This window comes from Sebastes umbrosus, chromosome 12 (assembly GCF_015220745.1).
Source record: "Sebastes umbrosus isolate fSebUmb1 chromosome 12, fSebUmb1.pri, whole genome shotgun sequence".
Classification (NCBI taxonomy): domain Eukaryota; kingdom Metazoa; phylum Chordata; class Actinopteri; order Perciformes; family Sebastidae; genus Sebastes; species Sebastes umbrosus.
Genome location: NC_051280.1, coordinates 15,096,895 through 15,117,282, shown reverse-complemented (window position 1 = coordinate 15,117,282; position 20,388 = coordinate 15,096,895). Strand labels below are relative to the sequence as shown.

Below are 20,388 nucleotides of genomic sequence, written 5' to 3'. Positions count from 1 at the left end.
CAGCTGTGTCATCTGTTTTCTAGGACACACAACCATGATGGCAGCTGGGGGGGTGGGGGTGGGGTGGGGGGGGGTTGCTGGTTTTAGGTCATCATTATTATAGCAAAAATTAAAAAGCTTAATGTGGCATAAGTTTCCCCGCTGACAGATGTGTTTGTCGTTTTTGTGCTGAAACGCAATAGTATGATGACTTATGGCTGTTTTTATGGTATTAAAAGTTTTACCTCATTAAATGCTGAAATCCCTTTTTACATAAATGAAACCAATTATTCAACGCATATGTTTCATTAAACCCTATACATCATTATTTTTTTTGGAAACAAAAGGGAGCTTTTCTAATTAATTAAAGGGGATGATTTACATGAACGTTGGATGTGGCTGTCCACTTCAATTATCCGGACATTTGATGATGTGTGTACCTTTTAAAAATAACACCAGTGTAAAACAAGACTTTTTATGATTTATTTAGATTTTTTTTGTTGCATCTAAAAACTCAAGATTTAGTTTTTTTTGTTGAATTTATTGATTAATTAATGATTTAAGCATCTCACATTTTCATCAGCTTGTATTCACACTTTAAAGGCCAGCTCTGTGGTGCTTTTTGTGTGCGATATAACACATAATATACATATGCAGATAAGTTAAAGCATCCAACGACATATAACACTCTAAATATGGCCCCTTTTTTTCAGACTTGAAATCTGTTCTTTATTTTGTACGTCTCTCCGAGACAACTAAGCTGTAAATGAGAACAGATGATTAACTTGCTAACACTGTTTTATTCATTCAGTGGGCTGGTACCTGGTACGGGGCCACATTCTCAGCTCAACAAGCTGGGAGACAAGGATCTGTGCTGTGTAGGTGTGGAAACCTTGAATCATCTACAGTACAGCGTGCACGTATGTAACCCACAGAATGCGATCAATATTAATCATGAAGTTTGGAAAAAGCCAAACACAATGGCGCGTTGGAGATTTTAATGACAGCAGAAGAGATTTGTTGGATCTACGCACATGTCCAAGAAGAGTTTGTGTGAATTAAACTTTTCAGATGTTAACTCCTTTAGCTGATTGGCTTAATCCAGAAAAATGCTTTTTAAATGCTATCTGGTGTAGACACACAGCCTATCCTGGATCATATAACTAAGCAAAATATCCTCTGCCATCTGCAGCGGGCAAGATGCAGTTTCAGACAACAGTTCAGGGTTTTTACATGCCAGCTGATGTCGAAACAAAATACAGTACCACATGTTTCATTAAAAAAATAGACGGGTAGTTGTAATTGGGAAAGAAGGCTGATTGTATTTCTTCTTTTGATGTGATTACACAAATATTCATTTGTGTACATTAAAGCTTTATGGAGAGGAAACCTCCTTGTTTTTCTGCCACCAGAGCGCCGAGCTCCCTTTGCCAAATTTTGTCTTTTGATGTCTTCCCTTTTTATACACAAATCAGAGTTCCTTTAAAATGACCACATTAAATACCTTTCCAAGTGGTCTAATTTGATTACCTTTGTGGAGGTTGCCAAGGGCCGGCCAGCGACAGCCTCCATGTTCTTCCGGTAGCGAGTGGAGAGGTTAAGGATGGCGGCTGTCGCTGCTGCGGCCTGGAGACCGTCTTCTTTTCTGAATTGACTCGGCGGGCTGTGCTGACCAGAGGTGGGCACGCGGCCACCTGGAGCACCGAGGAAGCCAGGATACTGCTGAGGTGCTAAAAGACAAATAATTTGCCAATAATATAGTTATTGAGACACCAGGTGTTACTACCCAAACTTAATAGTAGGGCTGCACCTAACGATTATTTTCATTGTCGATTAATCTGTCGATTAATCGATTAGTTGTTCGGTCTACAAAATGTCAGAAAAATGTCGATCAGTGTTTCCCAAAGCCCAAGATGACGTCCTCATATGTTTTGTTTTGTCCACAATTTAAAGATATTCAGTTTACTGTCCTAGAGGACTAAAGAAACCAGAAAATATTCACATTTAAAACCGATTAATTGATTGCCAAAATACCTGGCGATTAATTTAATAGTCGACCACTAATCGATTAATCGTTGCAGCTCTGATTAATAGTACATAGAAAACAAGTTGGAGGTTGATATATAAAAAACACTGATACACAAACGAATGATAGATGCGATCCATAAAATGTGATAAACAAGACATTTGCGTGTAGATCTGTGATCGTTGTGGACTAGGGCTGTCACAATGGCACATTTTCACTACGCGTTTATCATGGCCAAAAGAATTCACGATAACGATGTTATCGCGATATATGTAGAAAATAAAAAAAAATAATGCTATCAGTCAAATTCATCTTTAACTTTGTTTATTATGTTTTGTCTCTTTTTTTGGCAAATCATTTACACTCAAAGTAAAAGTGTAGGGAGGTGGAAAGAGAGTTTATGTTTATTTATTTATTTGCACACACATAAAACTTTATAAAATTCAGATCAAAATAAAAAATGTGAAAGGACAGGTCAAGAAGCCACAGGCTTATACAACGGACCTCCCCTCAACTTAAGGAGAAAAACATAGGAAAAGAAAATTAAGCTAACATAATAAAAAAAAAAGAAAGAAAAATGATTTAAGAGGCGTTGGATTATTTATATGATATTATCCTATGTGTATTATTAACATGTTATCAATATTTCATTTTAAAATATCACGGTTATCAACAATACTGGTATATAACGACACCCCTATTGTGCACTAATTTTCATTTTGTGGCTGAAACAAAGGCTCCAAACCTAAAACATGTATTCACCTGTTAACAAATAGCCATTTTGGGGTCAAATAAAATGCATGGAACTTACAATCGGGGAAATGTGACATCTCCTGGTCCTGGTTGGTCGCCATCAGAGGCTGCTTGCCGAAGACCTGTGCATCAAAGCTGGCGTAATCAAAGCGGATTCTGCTGTACTTGTCCATGTCTTTTGTGAGGCTCGTTTGCAAGGCTGCTACCGGATGAGAGAGCCTGTAGTTCAACTGGTTCATCTCGAACTTCTTTATCAAACCGATGGCTCTGCAAGGAGACAAAAAAAAGACTTAATTTTATTATGCAGACCTCGTGAAATAACAAGTGCCCAATAAGCTCATATTAAGCAGTTAAGTATAGACGTTGTTTTGAACCGTTCAGGGATGCCAGTGCTTTTGTACACATAGAGTCTGGGATCTGATGTGTGTTGTAGATCCACAGCCAGGTTGCCAGACTAATTAATATAGTAGGAGTGGGCATCCTGCCCATGATATATCCACAGGGAACAAAGAGTTCTGCTCTTTTATCATCTCTAATAGAGAGGAACTCACAGGAGCAGCAACCATTGCTTATGTCTGCTTGGAAAGCTCCAAATAGACCGTTCTGCTGGGATCAGTGAATAAAAATATCCCTAACAATAATAGTGTTTATCACTTTTTTGCATAACCTCAGTTTACAACTTCCAGTCCACTCCAGAGCTGAATATGATTTCTGGATGTAATTATTGTCCTGCACATGTGACCACATTGATAGCAGTGAAAATCCCCCCAGCGTTATCTGGCAGCGTACCTTGGTGAGCGGTCAGGTGTTTGTCTGCATTTCAGGCTCTCGTCCTGAGGTTTGGAGACTTTCACTGCGGCAGCGATGGGGCAGCCTGAGAGACTGGTCGGTTGGGGAGGAAATCAAACACATTAGCCCTAATACTGTAACTCATCTATGAACAGGGTGCAGGCTTTTCTAATGGCTTTGTGCTGTGGGCGTACCTCCGGTGGGTGCTACGGTTGCTGTTGACATGGCCTCTTCCTGTGCACCCGGGTGTGGGGCACTTGAGGACGTTCTCGTGCATGGCCAGGACTGAGGGGGACAGAGAGAAAATAATTCAAGCTCAGAAAATAAATTCAACATGTAAGACATAATCAAGCTGAAAGATTACAAGATGCTAAATACATATATACGCAGAGCATTTTCATACATTAAATGATGATTCATGTAAATGGTTGGTACATTAGTGCCTATAAAGCAAAGATCCTACAGACAGAAACAGGAGAAGAAGAAGGCAAAAGGCTTTGTGAGGAATGCTGTAATGTGCCTGAAATGTAAATAGCTTAGTGCAAAGAGGAGCGTCACAAGACAGCTGATTATATTCTTCAAAACAAACGCGTCGTTAAAGGTTCCGCTCTGTATCCTTAGAAACTTCTTTTCTGTACATATTCTCCAATTAGTTTGTTGGAGTTGTCTATTTATTTTCGAATGCCGCGTTAGCTAGCCCCTTTGATTTGCAAATACTGCCTCCAGACTAAGAGCACGCGCTTTTTTGAAAAAGTTAATTACTTTTTCTGTTCCTTTTGTAACATTACTGTTTAATGTCGAATGTTTGTTGAGTTGTATTGAAACGACTTAACAATCGCCAATGCGAGGGGAAGAAAAAAAGAAAAAAAAAGAATTCACACATTACAGCACATTAAGAGAGAGAAGAAATCCTTTAAATTTATTTGAAAAGTTTCATCTTTGAATTGAACTAAATGTATAAGCAGGTCTTTCTTGTCTTTGGGTCCGTGCTAAGAGGATTTCAATTACGGCGACTGATTATAAATCCTACAACTGGCAGTTTTTATAAGTATAAATCATCCGTTATACAGCATGTATATACACAGAGTGACTTACTCTCTGGAGGAACCCTGACTTTATGAGGACACCCAGACAGACTCCGGTGGTGTGGGTACAGGCCGGTCACATGACCGGTGCCATCGCAGCCAGGAGTTGGACACTTTATGTCCTTTTTATCTGTACGTGGAGAATCTGCAGACACAGTAAAACAAGATTTCACAATAAATAAATATATTACAACCACTATACTGCTGCCTAAAGATGCCAAAGCCCTTCTGTCTTCTATCAAGAAATGCAGGAAACATAATGCACTTTCCTGTGGACATACTTAACATAGGTCAACAGATTGAAATATCATGCAAAGCTACACTTTTTTCCAGAAAATGCATCTATTAAGCTGTCATTTTAGTTAAGGCTGCAGTTCAACATTCACTTCTTAATGCCCATCCATCGAAAGATTACATCTAGGATTACACATTTAGCTGCAGTCATTTGAAGAATCAGAGGAAAACATGAGAGGTACTTTAGGAGGATTTAAGACTTATGGTCACGGTTAAATATCCAGTTGATTCCTATCAAAATCCAATATTCTGAGTAGTAGCAATTCCATCAGAAAATGTTGTTCTTCTTTATTTTAGTCTGTTTATTTATTACTTCACTTGTTGCCAAAATGTTTTTAGTACTTAAGAGGATTTCCTCCCTCTGATTCCCCCCTCCCTCCCCTGCGCATGCTTCTTTTATTCCTTTTTATGTTTGTTTTTTTTGAGCGCCCAATCATCCATATCATAAGTGGTCCGTCTGATTTAGGCTGCATGAAGGTGCATTCACGTAAACTGATTGTTCTCATAATCACAATCACTTTTGATTCTTAAGGTGAAAATATAATTTTTCATGCATTAGTCAATTTTGAGATTTTCGGGCTGTTTTGCTTCCATAACATGTCTTCTTTCAGACTAATGGAAAGAAAACATCCAAAATACACATTTAGTTGTTTATTTTACTACACTTTGTCTATTTGCGTCTGTAAATTTCTCCTAAAGTTAGCATTAGCTAATGCTTTCTGTTCTGGAAATGTATGCAAAATAGCACATATTTAATAAGAGTGCATCCTTTGCATATTTAAACATAACATTTCAGAAAACATGTAATACAAAAAATAAATTGTGGTAATGTAAGTAATCAACTGGGGAAGTTTCATGGTGATATTTATTAGTTGAAAATGTTACACTATTCACCTGTAGGGTCTCCGCAACAGTGTCACTCTCACGGCAGTTCGTGAAATAGTCACGAAATTTAACCTATTTGATTCGTGTAGAATACATAGATGCAAATTTCCCTTTTTTTCCGCGACATTTAGCACGACTTTCAACAATGTATTTTTCTTAGTTAGGTTTAGGAAAAGATCGCAGTTTGGGTTTAAATAACATCGGAAGTGCCGTAACTTATGTGTGTGTTTTTGTCCCACCCATCCACCCCAATCCCCTCCCTATGCGGCGTTCTCTCTATACTTCCCGGTTCACAATTACGTGGATGACATACGAATTGATTTCTTGCTGACCGTTATGAAAAAAAAGTGAAATTCGTGTCTATGTACACGAATCAATACCTTCACTTTTGTGACTATTTCACAAACTGCTGTTTGACTTGGCTGGGCCCCTGTGTTTCACAGGTCTTTTCCCTCCATATTGTTACCTTTTCCTCCATGGTAGTTGAGTCTACTGTCCATGTCCATCATCCTGTGGTGCCTTCTCTCATTGGTCATCTGCTCCATGAGGAAGCGGTCCATCTCCCTGTAGGCGTGGTGCAGGACCTGTCTTTGCTCCGTCTGCAGAGCTATGGCCTGCTCCAACAGGCTGAAGTTCACCCTCCCTCGGCCCATCTCCAGGCCTCTCTCGTGGAGGCCCAGAGCCCAGCCATCCAGCTGAGGCGGCCTCTCCACCTCCGCCTCGCCCTCGCTGTCCTCCTCCGTGGGGAGCGGCCTGTATCTCAGAGCCTCGGCCTGAAAAATACTCGCCCTCCCCATCGGACCTCCTAACTCTAAGTGAGGCTCTTCTTTCACGTGGCCGTTCCTGCCCGAAAGGTCTTCGGAGGCTCTGGAGGGGCTGCAGTCTGAGCCGTTCACCTTGGCAGACAGAGACAGAGGCTTCCACTCAGCCTCCCTCATGTCTTCGTATGGACTCCGCGGCGATGATGTGCCGCTCATCCTGTCGTGACTTTGGTCTTCTCTTTCATCATGAAGGAGCTCCTCCTCATCTTCGTCCATCAGGGGTTCAGATGTGTCCGGCTCACACTGCGGAGAGCCATCGGATGTCATTTCTGACCATCCGAGAGAATCGCTGGACTTTGCTGCCGCGTCGTGGCCGCCACTTTTATAGGCAACTCCATTGATTGCACTTAAGTTCCCATCTAAAACAACAAGAAACCACGTATTATTTGATGTGTTTTCAAGACCAAACATGTTCTCTTCTGTCCCTCCGGTCACATACATGATATGAATTGTATATCCTCGATAATCTCCAAATCCTTTTAAAGGTTTTAGATTTTGTGTTACTTTTCTACAAATAATATCTTGAGAAAAACATGTTTTTTTTATAACCTAGAGGATTTAGAAGAACATGTGTTGCAATAGAAATGATAATCATACAAGATTTACAAGCAATTCCTCAAGTATATTTTAAATAACATATATGACCCTTCTGTCTGCTAGTTGAACAGGAAACCTGGAGATGAGAAACACAATTGTTTTCTTCTTCCTGTCTCCAATTGGAGCAACAACCCCGATATAGATTTAGGACAAGATTATGGAGGGATTTACTGTGCGGTGGACAGTGAACATCAGTTTTTAATCAATTATGTGTATTTTTAAGTGCAAACTAAGCAGCAATATGTTGTCATCTGCACAGAAAACTGATTTAAAAACACATAATTGTTGTTTCTAGAGATGTGAACAAGGAAAGCGAAGAGGATTCCTGAAAACACAGATGGAGGAAACCACAAACAGGCAGATAAAAGAGAGAAATCTCTGTTAGCCGCAGCCGTCTGTGTGGCAGAACTTGGTTTAGGAGAAGCCAACTACACACCTCAGTCAGAAAACTGACAATAATTTTGGTTACAAAAAAGCGAAAAAAGGCACAACAGCTAACAGTGCCCACAGAAATGAGTGGCATTGCTTCGTGAACATGACCCAAAATTACTGAAAAATACAAGTGATTAGAATAATTTTGACAAACCGCAGGTGAATTAAAAATACAAATTGTTAAGAAAATAGTGATGAGCAGCTCGAAAAAACAGTGATTAGCTTAAAGATGAAATGTCAAAGTCTTCAGAGGAAATTGAACTTGTCTATGTGCATAAAACAGGATGCTTTTAAACATTTAAAAGACGTTTTCTTTCTATTACACACACTGTGTTTTTAAAAAGTAAATAAATAAGTAGCTCAAGTAATTTTAGCACTATTGTTTTAGTGTAAAAATATTAACAACCCATAATAGTCCATTAAAATGCAAGATGCTGAGTAAGAAGAGCTTTTCTAATAATGTCATGTATTTATTTTTGGAAGATGACTCATTAATTTCCTGTCTTTTGAGTTTTAAAACCCTTGTGGAGTGTGCTAAGATACCATATATATGATAAATGTAGCACCATTATTGCAGATTAATACAATATATATATGCATTTCTTCTTAAATTTCACGCCAATTTCATATAATCTCTAGCTTATTTCGCTGAGTGCTCTCAATAATTTGATTTGCGTTGACCTTTTGCCGTCTATCTTTTAGTATAAATCCAGAAATCCTGGTCACATGAACGGAAATCCAGAAGATTGTGCGAAGCTGAAAGTCTGATACAGACAAAGAGGGTTATCCTGAGTGCATCTGAAACAACACTTTATTAACACCACTGATTATGTTAAGTCATGGTCAGTGATTAACAATGGGAAGCTATCATCTGGATTGATTCAACGAAATCTCTCTTGATCCTCCAAAACCATTCAAACTTATGCTCGATTAAGGCTCTTTGGGCTGCGAGGATTTTTTACTTTCACTGCGCCCATATCCTCTTAAGTGGCTAGACATCAGACATCCGATAGGTTGAGAAGATAGATAGATAGAGATGGAAATCAGATCGCACACTGTTGAGGATGATACCTTATTATTATTAATGGGAGCAGCACAAAAACTAAATCCTCACCAAAAGAGCTTTAACATAAAATATGTAGCACTAATAATAATATTTTGTAATATGATTATGTACATAGTAATAAGTGCAGAGGAATGTGACATGTCTGGTTTCATATAGGGCTGCATATCAGCGAGAATCTGGCGATACGATACGTATCATGATACAGAGGTTACGATTCAATATATCGCAATATATTGCGATACTGTAAGCAAGGTGATATATTGAGATTTTTTAATATCGAATTTTAGGAAAACTGTCATAGTATAAAGAACACACCACCATATGCATAAAATCTGAATAAAAAAAGTTGTTACGCCTTTATAAGCAGTATACTGTGCAAGTGTTTATTAATGTATTTTTTTTAACAACTATAACTCGTCCTGCAGGCACCCATAAGTGGAATAAAGTGCATAAACAGATAATGAATCACAATATTCAGTTATAATAATATAAAATATTTTTTTATGGCAGAAGTTATAATTGTCGACAAACACTATACATTAATAAACACTTAAAACGTCCTTAAATCTGCATACAACTACACGATAATGTAATTTGTTAAATGATTATGTACTGCCTAGAAATACTAAATAGGGGTATTAAAGTAAAGAGTTACCAGTAGAATTAAAACAAAATTACATTTACGTAAAATGATGTTATTCCAGCATAATAACTCACATAATATCTTTATGATTAACAGTGTAAATACTGAACAATACTCATTTTTTGGTAGAAACTCACTAAGAGTAAAGTACTTAATGTTTTTCAGTAATTTTGTTCAGCTTTTCATTTTCTTTCCTAAAAATTCTGTAAGTAAATAGTAAGTAAATTTGGTTTCCTCAGCTATTTTGTCGTGTTCTCTGGCCTTATATTTTGTGTCGTTACCAACTACTCATGTAAAATATTGAAAAGAAACAATTGGGATTGTTGTAGCATCACTTTTCCAACAGTACGCACACAGAAATAAGGCCACTAAGTACCATGTTTAAGGTTGATAGCAGTGTTTTAGCATGTTTTACTACAAAACATGTTTACGCTACATCACTGCTAAGTAGGGCTGTGCATTAGCAAGAATCTGGCGATACGATACGTATCATGAAACAGGGGTTACGATTCAATATATTGCGATACTGCAAGCATGGCGATATATTGCAATATTTTAAATCTAAGAAAACTGTCATAAAATCTGAATAAAAAAGTCAACTTTTTTTTATACAATCAGAACAGAGGGATCTGCATTTGTATTATCACAGTCCCTGTAATATCCAACATCATAGCACTACTTAAAGAGGGCTAACACGCTGAGATGGTGCATCTCTTTGCAAATTAAATAAAGTATGAACTGAGTTAATACTATTAATTAGAATTAGAATTAAAAATCGATGCAGGGTTTTTGAGAATCGACGCAGTATCGCAAAACAAAATATCTCCATACTCGATATTTTCAATATTTTCTTACACCCCTTGTTTCATATGCATTTTGCATCATTACAGTGTTACAATATTTGAAAAGCGGTGTCTAAACCCTGTTGAATGGACAAATTAAAGCCAGTTACACGTATTTACATTTATGAGGCGAGCAACAAGGGTTTTGTTTTTCATCCAGATGGACTCCACGGCCTGACACAGCCGCATACAGTCAGACAAGCACACAGACATATACACACACACACACACACACACACACACACAGAGAGAAACACAGAGACACAGAAGTGCAGTGAAAAAAGGAAAGAGATGGAGGAAAAAAACTTGGATCCCTCCGGTGGTTTGTGTGTTGGAACAGGTGAACAGTTTGTACTCCAGAATAGCCATTACCAGCACTCTGCAGCAGGGCTGCAGTTGGCTGGAGTTGAACGCAGTGTGGCTCGACCAAACGAGAGGCTTATTTTTCTCCCTTTTTGTTAAAATGCAGATATGAACGGCTTCCCACAGCGAAAAAAAAAAATCTTCCTGCCTCCGGTCCACTTTTCCAATTTTTGTTTTTCCAGAGAAAATAGCCCCCCAAATCTGACAATAACAGCAAAATATGTTCTGAAATTGTTTATCTTATCAATACCCGTGTTCATTTGACACTCTTCAGACTTTTATTTATTCTATTCTGGCAGTATTTTGTTTTGTTTTAACGCCAGTCCACCGAATATCAGGTTCAAATCAAGAAAATATACAGCTGTCAATCCACACTGGATGATAAAAAGAAATATAAACAACAAAAGGGAAAACTGATGATACACAGTGAATTACTTAGATAATTGTAATGTAATATGAACCCAGGAAACAAATAAATTCCATTTCCAGTGAATCCACACAATTCAGTGAGCTACTCTCCTGGTCCATTTAACTACACACATGTGTACTGTAATGAGCTGTAGACATTATGCCTAATTATGTATTAGACTGTGTTAGAGGGCCTAACAAAAGCTTTTGAAAGGGACAATTACGTTTGTTGCTTAGTTACATCGTTAAAAATATACCAAATCAGTGCAGATTATAGTGGGCGAGAATGCACATGTACACCGCGAGCATTGTTGCCAAAATGCACAAAATTCAATTCATTAGGAAAAAAGAAAACATTTTCGCTCGCTGAAAAGGACAGTGGCATAAGTGAAAGTAAACAATTTTCAACTGCTGTTGATGAAACGTTTCTGTGGGTTTAGTAAAAATAAGAACATACGCCAAGCACTGCTGACGCCTCATTTGTTTAACACAATTGGCAACTTCAGTGTTAATTCAGTTTAAAAGAATGGAGGAAGTTTAATTTAAATCAAAGTGAACTGGTGCACTCCCCCATTCAGTGTTTCATTCTATGGATTCAATGGGATTTGGACTGGCTATTGAAAAAGGACAGATGAGGGGTCTGAAATCTGGCCTCATCAAAAGAGGCTAAAGCCACGCCAAAAATATCATGGCAGATCAGCTGTCAAAACTTCAATTTGTGGACGTGAGACACAACTAATGTGGGCCCAGCAGTGTAGTCTTTCACTTCCACTGCACAATGACTGCGGCTGCTGGCTGATGGCAGAGGGAGGGAAATATGAATGCAACAGATGGGATTTTAAAATTCAGCGTCAATTGTTCATCAAAACAGACAAAACAACAGGACATCTGTTTACCTGCTGGAGTGTCAATGTTCCTCAGCTCTTCTTTGTCCTGTGGCGGTGCCAGGTCCTCGCTCTCCTCTTCACATGCCTCGCTGGGGCTGTAGTGGCGGGGCTTCATCAGCAGGGACTTTCTCTTGTTGACGGGGGCGCCCTGCACCCCTTCCTGAGCGCTCCTCTTCCTCGCCATGGACCCATATGGGCTGGAGGGAAGAGGGGAGCGGACAAAAAAGGTGCAGCAGGGTCAACAGAGGCCTCATTTAAAAGACACAACTGGTACAATTTGAGACTTTCTTTCATAAAGTTAAGACTTAATGAATCACATCAATGATCTGGGAAGAAAATATTTTGTTTTTGGCATAAAGATGAGACATAAAATTTCACCTGTGAGTCTCAGCGATGCAGTCGGCCAGCCCTGTGAAATAAAGGCCAAAAAAGAACAGATAAAACGTCGTGTTTACATTTCCACTACAGCAGCTCAGCATCTGTCGACGTATTCTTCATCAAAGGTTTCGAGCCGACTCACTACTTTTGGGCGATTGCTAATGAAATATTTTACAACGTTCTGCAAATATTTGTTTTGTAGATACTGATTTAGGGATGATACCACCTGGGCTAATACTGCAGCCCTTTAACTACCGATTTTTATTCTCTTTTACAATGCCATCGGGTATAATCAGCACAAGGATGGAGAAGTGGTCTCGTCATTGATCTGAAAAGCTTTTCATTCAGTCTGCTCATTCTCTGGGAGGCCAACGGTAGCTCATCCTTTGACAACGTTGACAACATGATCTAAAAGGGTAAATCAATTTTCCCAGGGGGCCTGCGTAAATCTCATTCACAAGTTCTGCCCCCTACTCCCATGAAGCACAACCAATAATAACACTTTTCATGAATTTCCCCAGATGTAGTAATAGCTCCAGCGTGAGCAGGCGGGCCTCAGAGGCCCTGAACACTTGCATAATGACATATCCAGTCTAGAGGTTTTCAATCACACGATATATACACACTCCTTAACTAATTTGAGCCAGTGTTCCAATTTAATGAAGTTATTCCCCTCTGAATAATGAAATGGCGGTGCAGTGCTCTTCAGACCGGTAAGATAATACATAAAATTGACAGTTATAAAGTTGGATTGTTGAACCGATACCCCTAACCCATAGCGATAAGTGGAATATGTGCGTGTGTGTGCATGTGCGTTTAGTTAAAAGCAAACTAAAAAGCTGCACTCACCTGTGCTACTGTTACATGTTTTCAGGGTTTGCTCTTCACCTTCAGAATCCATCTGTTAATAAAAATAAAAATAAAATGTACAGATGAGCCACTAAACAGACACATTTAATGTATTTTATATTCATTTATTTTATTATAAATGGAAAAAGGCTTAAACATGTTATAGATTATTGGAGATTTCAGTCAGCCAGCGAGCCTTAGAAAATCAATTTGTGTGCACAAAGAGCTCCTAAAACATCAGCAATATGCAAACACATAAAGTATAATGTTAGGGGGAAAAAAAGTTTTGAAGCGGAGTAAAAATAATGACACTAAATAATGACATTAAAGTACGGACAGCACCTCACTGCGTGTGTGTGTTTAGACAAAAATAGTTGCTAAAATCCATCCACTCTCGCTGGCTTGTTGCTTGTGGGTCCCAAATAAAACCTATTAAACATAATTATTCCAGGCTGATGGTGGCGTATAGTGGTCACAGGCCAGTGAAATCTGTGAGTCATAGGATATGCTGTTACTTTTCCCTGGTAATGGGAAACATGACTCCTCTCTCTCGTTTGCTGTTGTGATTGAAGGCACTGACCTGTCATACATTTATAATAGGGGAGCAGGTGTGGCAGTGATGGACCTTAATTTCCTTTAATAAACCTTTTATGTGCCACACTCTTAATGCCACGCCGGGCCCTCAGAGGTCCTGCTCATAATAGGTTCATTACTTTTGATTACTACAGCCTATTGAGACAAACAACTCCCAAACACTATAGATTACATTCTGTAAAAACGAATGTACCTCATTAGTTTGGAACACTTTTCCACACAGACATGCTTCAACATTTTGCGTAAATTTGTTGTTTTGAAGGCAAAATGTTGCTCTTACATGCTGCAACCCGAGATTGTAACATGGACATTAATCAAAGTTCAAAATGATGTTATCAGTGTGCCGAAATATCAACACTGACTCACACACGTTTATTTATTACCAGGGTGCTGTTTTTTTTCTTTATTTGACATTTTAGAAGTGCCCTTCTTATGCAAATGTTTTAATTTATCATTAAACTTGTTATATTTACAAAAGTAATTGTTTTATTTTTATGTATTTTTTTATTTTTATTTCTCTGAATTAATTAAGAATGATATGTCTGTAATGATAGCATCATGCTTTAATTAAATAAAAACCTTAATGCTACAGGAATCACCTGATAATGATTGGTTTATAGTCAGTCCTATGATTATCCAACCATGAAACACAATTACACCGTACTGTACGTCTGACTATAGCGCAACATATTTTTACCCCGAGCTGCGTATCCAGTTTCACATATTATATAAGTCTGTCGAGCAAATTGCAACCTTTCTTTTGTTGCTTTTAAAGTGTGCCACGTGTGCCTTTCTGACATAATTATGATAAAGCCTACCGGCAGATTTGTACTAAGCAGAGGCTACTGTATATGTAATTCACGTAACAAGAAGTGACAAGTAACAAGAGAACAAGGAAGGCCTCCGTAGACGCTCTGGTGTCCTAACAGGTAGTCCTGGCATGGCAACAACATGGACAAACATGTGACGCTGCTGAGTGTTTACAAAAGCAGAACAAATAGATACATTCAGGGTCAAATGAGAGCTTTTGTTTGATATTCCCTACACAACCTGGCTGATGACTTCATATAATTTACCTTTCCATTATTTCTTGTATGACAGTTCTTTTTTTTGGGGGGGAGATTTATTTGTTCGCACAATAAAACAAAGCAACAGAAATACAACAACAAAAGAAAAGAAGTTGTGCCCATGAGATTAGAAAAACCCCAAGGGGCTTATAGAAGGAATCTCACCTCAATAAGCATTATAAACAAATACAAAAGTCATATAATCAACAAACAACCAATCAACCTAAAATACCAAAGCAAACAATATTTGGTCAACTTATCATTAATTCTTTTATATGTAGTGTAGATTTATGAAATAAAGAATTTGGTCCTGGATATATGAAAGTGGAATGATAACACTGTTACGCCTTTATAAGCAGTATACTGTGCAAGTGTTTATTAATGTATTTTTTTTAACAACTATAACTCGTCCTGCAGGCACCCATAAGTGGAATAAAGTGCATAAACAGATAATGAATCACAATATTCAGTTATAATAATATAAAATATTTTTTTATGGCAGAAGTTATAATTGTCGACAAACACTATACATTAATAAACACTTAAAACATCTTTATATCTACATACAACTACACGATAATGTAATTTGTTTAATGTCTATGTACTGCCAATAAATGCTTAATAGTGGCATTAAAGTAAAGAGTTACCAGTAGAATTAAAACAAAATTACATTTACGTAAAATGATGTTATTCCAGCATAATAAGTCACATAATATCTTAATGATTAACAGCGTAAATACTGTACAATACTCATTTTTTTTGTAGAAACTCCCTAAGAGTATTGTAGTTCATATTTTGATGTGATTTTGTTCAGTTTTTTTAAATTTTTTACCAAAAAATTCTGTAAGTAAATAGAAAGTAAATTTGGTTTCCTCATCTATGTTGACGTGTTCTCTGGCCTTATATTTTGTGTGGTTACCAACTACTCATGTAAAATGTTGAAAAAACCCCAATTGGGATTGTTGTAGCATCACTTTTCCAACAGTAAACACACAGAAATAAGGCAACTAAGTACCATGTTTAAGGTTGATAGCAGTGTTTTAGCATGTTTTACCACAAAACATGTTCACATTACATCACCGCTAAGTAGGGCTGTGTATTAGCAAGAGTCTGACGATACGATACGTATCATGATACAGGGGTTACGATTCAATATATTGCGATATATTGCGATACTGTAAGCAAGGTGATATATTGCAATTTTTTTTTAATCTAAGAAAACCGTCATAGTACAAAGAACACACCACCGTATGCATGAAATCTGAATAAAAAAGTTACTTTATAATGCAATCAGAACCGTTGGATCTGCATTTAACAGTCCCTGTAACATCCAACATCACAGCACTACTTTGAGAGGGTACATACACTGAGAGGGTGCATCTCTTTGCAAATTAAATAAAGTATTAACTGCGTTAATCTTTGGATGTAAATTATTAATTCAAATCGATACTGTGTTTTTGAGAATCTATACAGCATCGCGATACTTAATATTTTCGATATTTTCTTACACCTCTACTGCTAAGCATTTCCCAAAGCATAGGGTCTTATATCTTGTTTGTATTTGATATAAACTGTATGTTTACTGTATTCTCCAGCCCTCTATGCAGTGTATTATACCGGTGCTCCTATTGTATACTGTTAAAACATTGGTATGGTCCTTTAAAGCCCTTGTAGCAGATCTCTCTAAACTTTTCTATTATGGTTTCAAAGGAAGTTTTATCAGGTACAAATCCAGCCGAGACAACCTGACAACTACCAACCATCACTTTAGAAAAAAGCAGACTCAGCAATACCTTTTAAAAAAAAAAGAGTAAAATTATGTGTCTGGCGGCCACCCACAGCTCTGCATGAGTAAAGAACAATCTCAGTTTGTGATCGCTGTGGTCAAAGGAGCAGTGACACTCCACCACTTAGCATGCTACTTATCCAAAACACTGTTACACAATCATTTAGAGACTTTTTGTCCCTAACAAAAGTTGTTTTCACTTCACATGTCGTATTTAATCTCCGTCCGATTGTTTACCTTCGATTGTAGTTTTCCGAGCGCTCTGTAGGATGAGATGCCAGATCCGCACTGTCCACCCCGGTTGATGCTTTCACACTTGTTATCTCTCAGGAGGTGATCATGTAATTCATTATCTATAACAGGAAAAAAACAAAAAACAGGTATATAAAAATATGCAACTTTTTTTTTAGCAATGATATGCGTCTGAACCATCTTTTCTGAAGGTTTTCATCATTACACCAGAGACATGGATGTGAACATGCAGTCAGGAAAAAGGTGGAAAGAGCATATTAATGCCTCACATGGAATAAGGAACACGATGCAAATTGATTGCTTGACAGAGATCAAATTGCTTGCTTCTAATTAATACAAAACATCCAAGAGGGAAAACAAGGATGAACACAATGAGTACATTAAGCCTCTTCACTTCACAGATCTTATTATGGAATTATTTATTTCTGTTAGCTTTGAGAAAAAAACAACATCTTCTTAATTATAGCTCACAGAGCGCTTCCCCGGAAAAACAAAACTGGGGGAAAAAAGAGGAGGGAGAGGGGGGTAGTGAGGGTTATTCACTCAGTTTCATTAGCATATGAAAAAAGACTCACTACTATTTGAGCTGGTTCGTCATCTGCTGAATCATATTTATGCACCCCCCACCCCAAGTCCAACACAAATAATACTCCTCAGAGGACCCTTTGCCTGCGTCTAGGGCAGATTTCTCAGGGGGAAAGGAAGCAGCCTGATGCTGCTGAGGGTCTATGAGATTTTTCTATGTGTTAATCTGGCTGCTAGCTGTCCTTGAGCCCAGCCCATTCCCCCCTAACCCCATCTGCTAGCATTCCCACCACAGAGGAGAGAATGGGCTGCGACTGGGGGTAGAGAAAAAGAGAGGGACCTTCCCAGTCCAGCAATCATGAATAACCATTGCCTCGCACCATTATCAGAGAGGCTGGATCCAAAGCTTGAGATGGTGGAGAGGAAAAATATCTGTAAAACACCCCGGCACTCCTGACATTACTCTAACCACACTCTCTCTCGCATTTTGTTGTAAGTGATGCTATTATTATTATTTTCATATAATGCCTTATTAATACCGTGCAGCTGCTGTGGATATTCATCACTGACCTTGAGTCTTTGTGTCCCCTTGTTCCCAGCTTATCCGCGCACTTGGGACGCTCTCATGTAATTAACACAGACATTATTGTGATGGAGTAAAAAAACTACTGTGCTGATACCTCATCTTGAAACCAATAAGCCACAGTCGCAAAAGTAAGATTCTGGAGACCATAAAATTAATTACATTATTTACATTTCCTTTAGATAGAAGGGGTACAGGGCGAGATGATAGAGGCAAATGAGATTACGCAAAATAAGATTTCAAAATGTCAGTGCTGCACACTCAACCAACCAACTGTTATGATTAGATTACTCTTTTAATATAATTACTGTCTGTGTGTGGAAACAATGCATACATAAAAAAACCAGGAGCCGCGTCTTAACTGATTCCCATCCCTTTTTCCTCCACGAGCCTTTTTCTCTTAACCTTTCTTCAACAGTATCATTTTGAATTATAGGGAACGGATGGGTGCTCTGTGCAAGGTCACTGTCTGGTGTGTATCACCCCCCCCCCCACCCTCCTCTTTCTCTCTCCTTGTTTTTGTTTCCTCTTCCAGAAGCACACTGAGTGAAGGGTTAAAACTGGAATGGATTTAATTATGGAATGAATGGAATTATAATGCGCCTGCAGCAAGTTTTCCTCCTTATTTATTAAAGCAGCTGATGGGCCAGGTTTGATGAGCCACTTCTGGCATAATTGAGTCATCACACAAAGAGGGTTCCTCGCATTCAGAGTGGTTTTATCAGCAGCAAACAGACCTGATTACTGGCAATTACACTCTGATCTAGGGGAAGGAGAAAAAAAGGGTAAATGTGCGGGGTAACTTCTGTGTTTATAGTTTACCCCGGGAATAATTTTCACATTAATTTTACATGCTAAGTGTTTTCTGTTTATGTATAATAAAGAGCAAACGGCAAGGAGATAGCACCTTTTACTTTCATATTTCCTTGTAATGAATGTCTGAGGATATAGCGAGATGATCGTAATTTATATTTACCCTATATAGGAGGTTTGAGGGTGAACATAAAGTCTGGATGAAGCGAAAGGTGAGCTGCTTGTACTCACACCTACACTGTGGAAAGCAGGTGAAATTGTATACAGAAAGCAGGCGATTGCTTTTTGCCCATTTTTTCATTGAGATGCAAATGGATTCGTGGCGAGTAAATTAAGCTCTGCTCAGAGATTAAAATCAACTTCTGTTCAGAGAGTATTTAGATAAACAACTTTTCTTTTTTTTTTGTCTTTTTTTGTGAGGTGGCCAGGGAGCCATCAGACGCCCTGTGCCTAAATACCAGCTGGACATTAGAATAATGGCTGAGATATATTTCAGGAGGGGGGAGGGGACAAAAGAGGTCTAGGATGTCTGATTTATGTCTAAAACTTGGCATAAAATCTTCTTTTTTTTTTAGTTCACAATGTTTAATCATCGGTTACCTATCGACAGTTAATAAACATTTAAATGCGCTGGAACATTTGCTTTGTGTTTATAAGAAAATTATATATTTTTTCAGTTGAATTGTCTTTTATAAATGTACTCCCTCGAACGCTTTAAATATTAACATGAGTTTATTTAATATAATTTAAAATTCAGCAAAAAGAAAAATATCAGGCTTTTATTTTTGTATATGTCCTTTCAGATAAAAAAAACAAAACACTGTAAAGAAAATTATTCTGCCGGCAATTTATGAGCATTCCTCCGTCTGATGGAGGTTTCTGGATTCATGCAGACACAGTCAAAAATCTTGAAGTCAACTGCGATTTCAGATATAACAGCCTCACAGCTACCCTGACGGCCAAGCAAAGTGTTTGTGCCTTTTGCCAAAGAGTACTTTTATAGAGGAGCGTATTGGCATCTTATCACTTCTCCAAGACAGAGATGCTTCAATAAAAGAACACAGCTCACAGAATTCTTAACAGACAATTAGGAGCCTGGCTCGCCGCTATCGCTTCAATGATTTGTTATGATGGCATAACTACAGGGGAAACTTGTTATTGGACGGAGTTAGCAAGAGTCCCATAAAAGAGTCAGATGGTGACACCTTTGCCGAGGTGATTTATGAATCTTGTAATCGCCTTCCAAAGTCATCCCGAAGCCTTCCCTCTAAATTGAGTTCATCTGGAGCCGGACCACACAAACGCACCAAGTCCAGATTGTTTCTTCTGACATCAAAGAGCCAATTTCTGTTTTTGACCAAATTTCTGGTGCTTTTAGTTCCCTCATCGTATGAAAGGGGCCTAGATGATATGCTATTTTATTTGTGAATTTCAATCCAATTAAGAACACCAAAAATATCGAGACAAATAAAATTAGTATCTTCTTGCACTACACTATGCATCAATAGCATAATAAATGGAGTGGCAGACAATCCGACCATTGGCAAGTCTCCAGTCTGCCAAACCACACTCATGTTAGTTTGAATCTTTGAATTCTGCAATGAACATGCTTTTTTCAAACCTGTCTAATTTGGGGGACAGGTGTTTGGGGAAAAAGAAGTTCCAGCCCCG

The 20,388-nt window shown here is 38.2% G+C and overlaps 1 protein-coding gene across 4 annotated transcripts in view; it reads right to left on the bottom strand.

The window, feature by feature from the left end:
- st18 (ST18 C2H2C-type zinc finger transcription factor) overlaps positions 1-20,388 on the bottom strand; it is a 46,946-nt gene that overhangs the window by 9,149 nt on the left and 17,409 nt on the right. For all 4 annotated transcript variants that reach the window (XM_037788596.1, XM_037788595.1, XM_037788594.1 and 1 more), the window contains 10 exons: positions 16,782-16,897; positions 13,098-13,149; positions 12,249-12,279; positions 11,880-12,067; positions 6,278-6,991; positions 4,643-4,777; positions 3,742-3,832; positions 3,548-3,640; positions 2,817-3,025; positions 1,510-1,709 (listed from right to left, as the gene is read on the bottom strand). In XM_037788596.1, the coding sequence (XP_037644524.1) occupies positions 1,510-1,709; positions 2,817-3,025; positions 3,548-3,640; positions 3,742-3,832; positions 4,643-4,777; positions 6,278-6,991; positions 11,880-12,067; positions 12,249-12,279; positions 13,098-13,149; positions 16,782-16,897 (1,829 nt within the window). The remainder of the gene's footprint in view (positions 1-1,509; positions 1,710-2,816; positions 3,026-3,547; positions 3,641-3,741; positions 3,833-4,642; positions 4,778-6,277; positions 6,992-11,879; positions 12,068-12,248; positions 12,280-13,097; positions 13,150-16,781; positions 16,898-20,388) is intronic.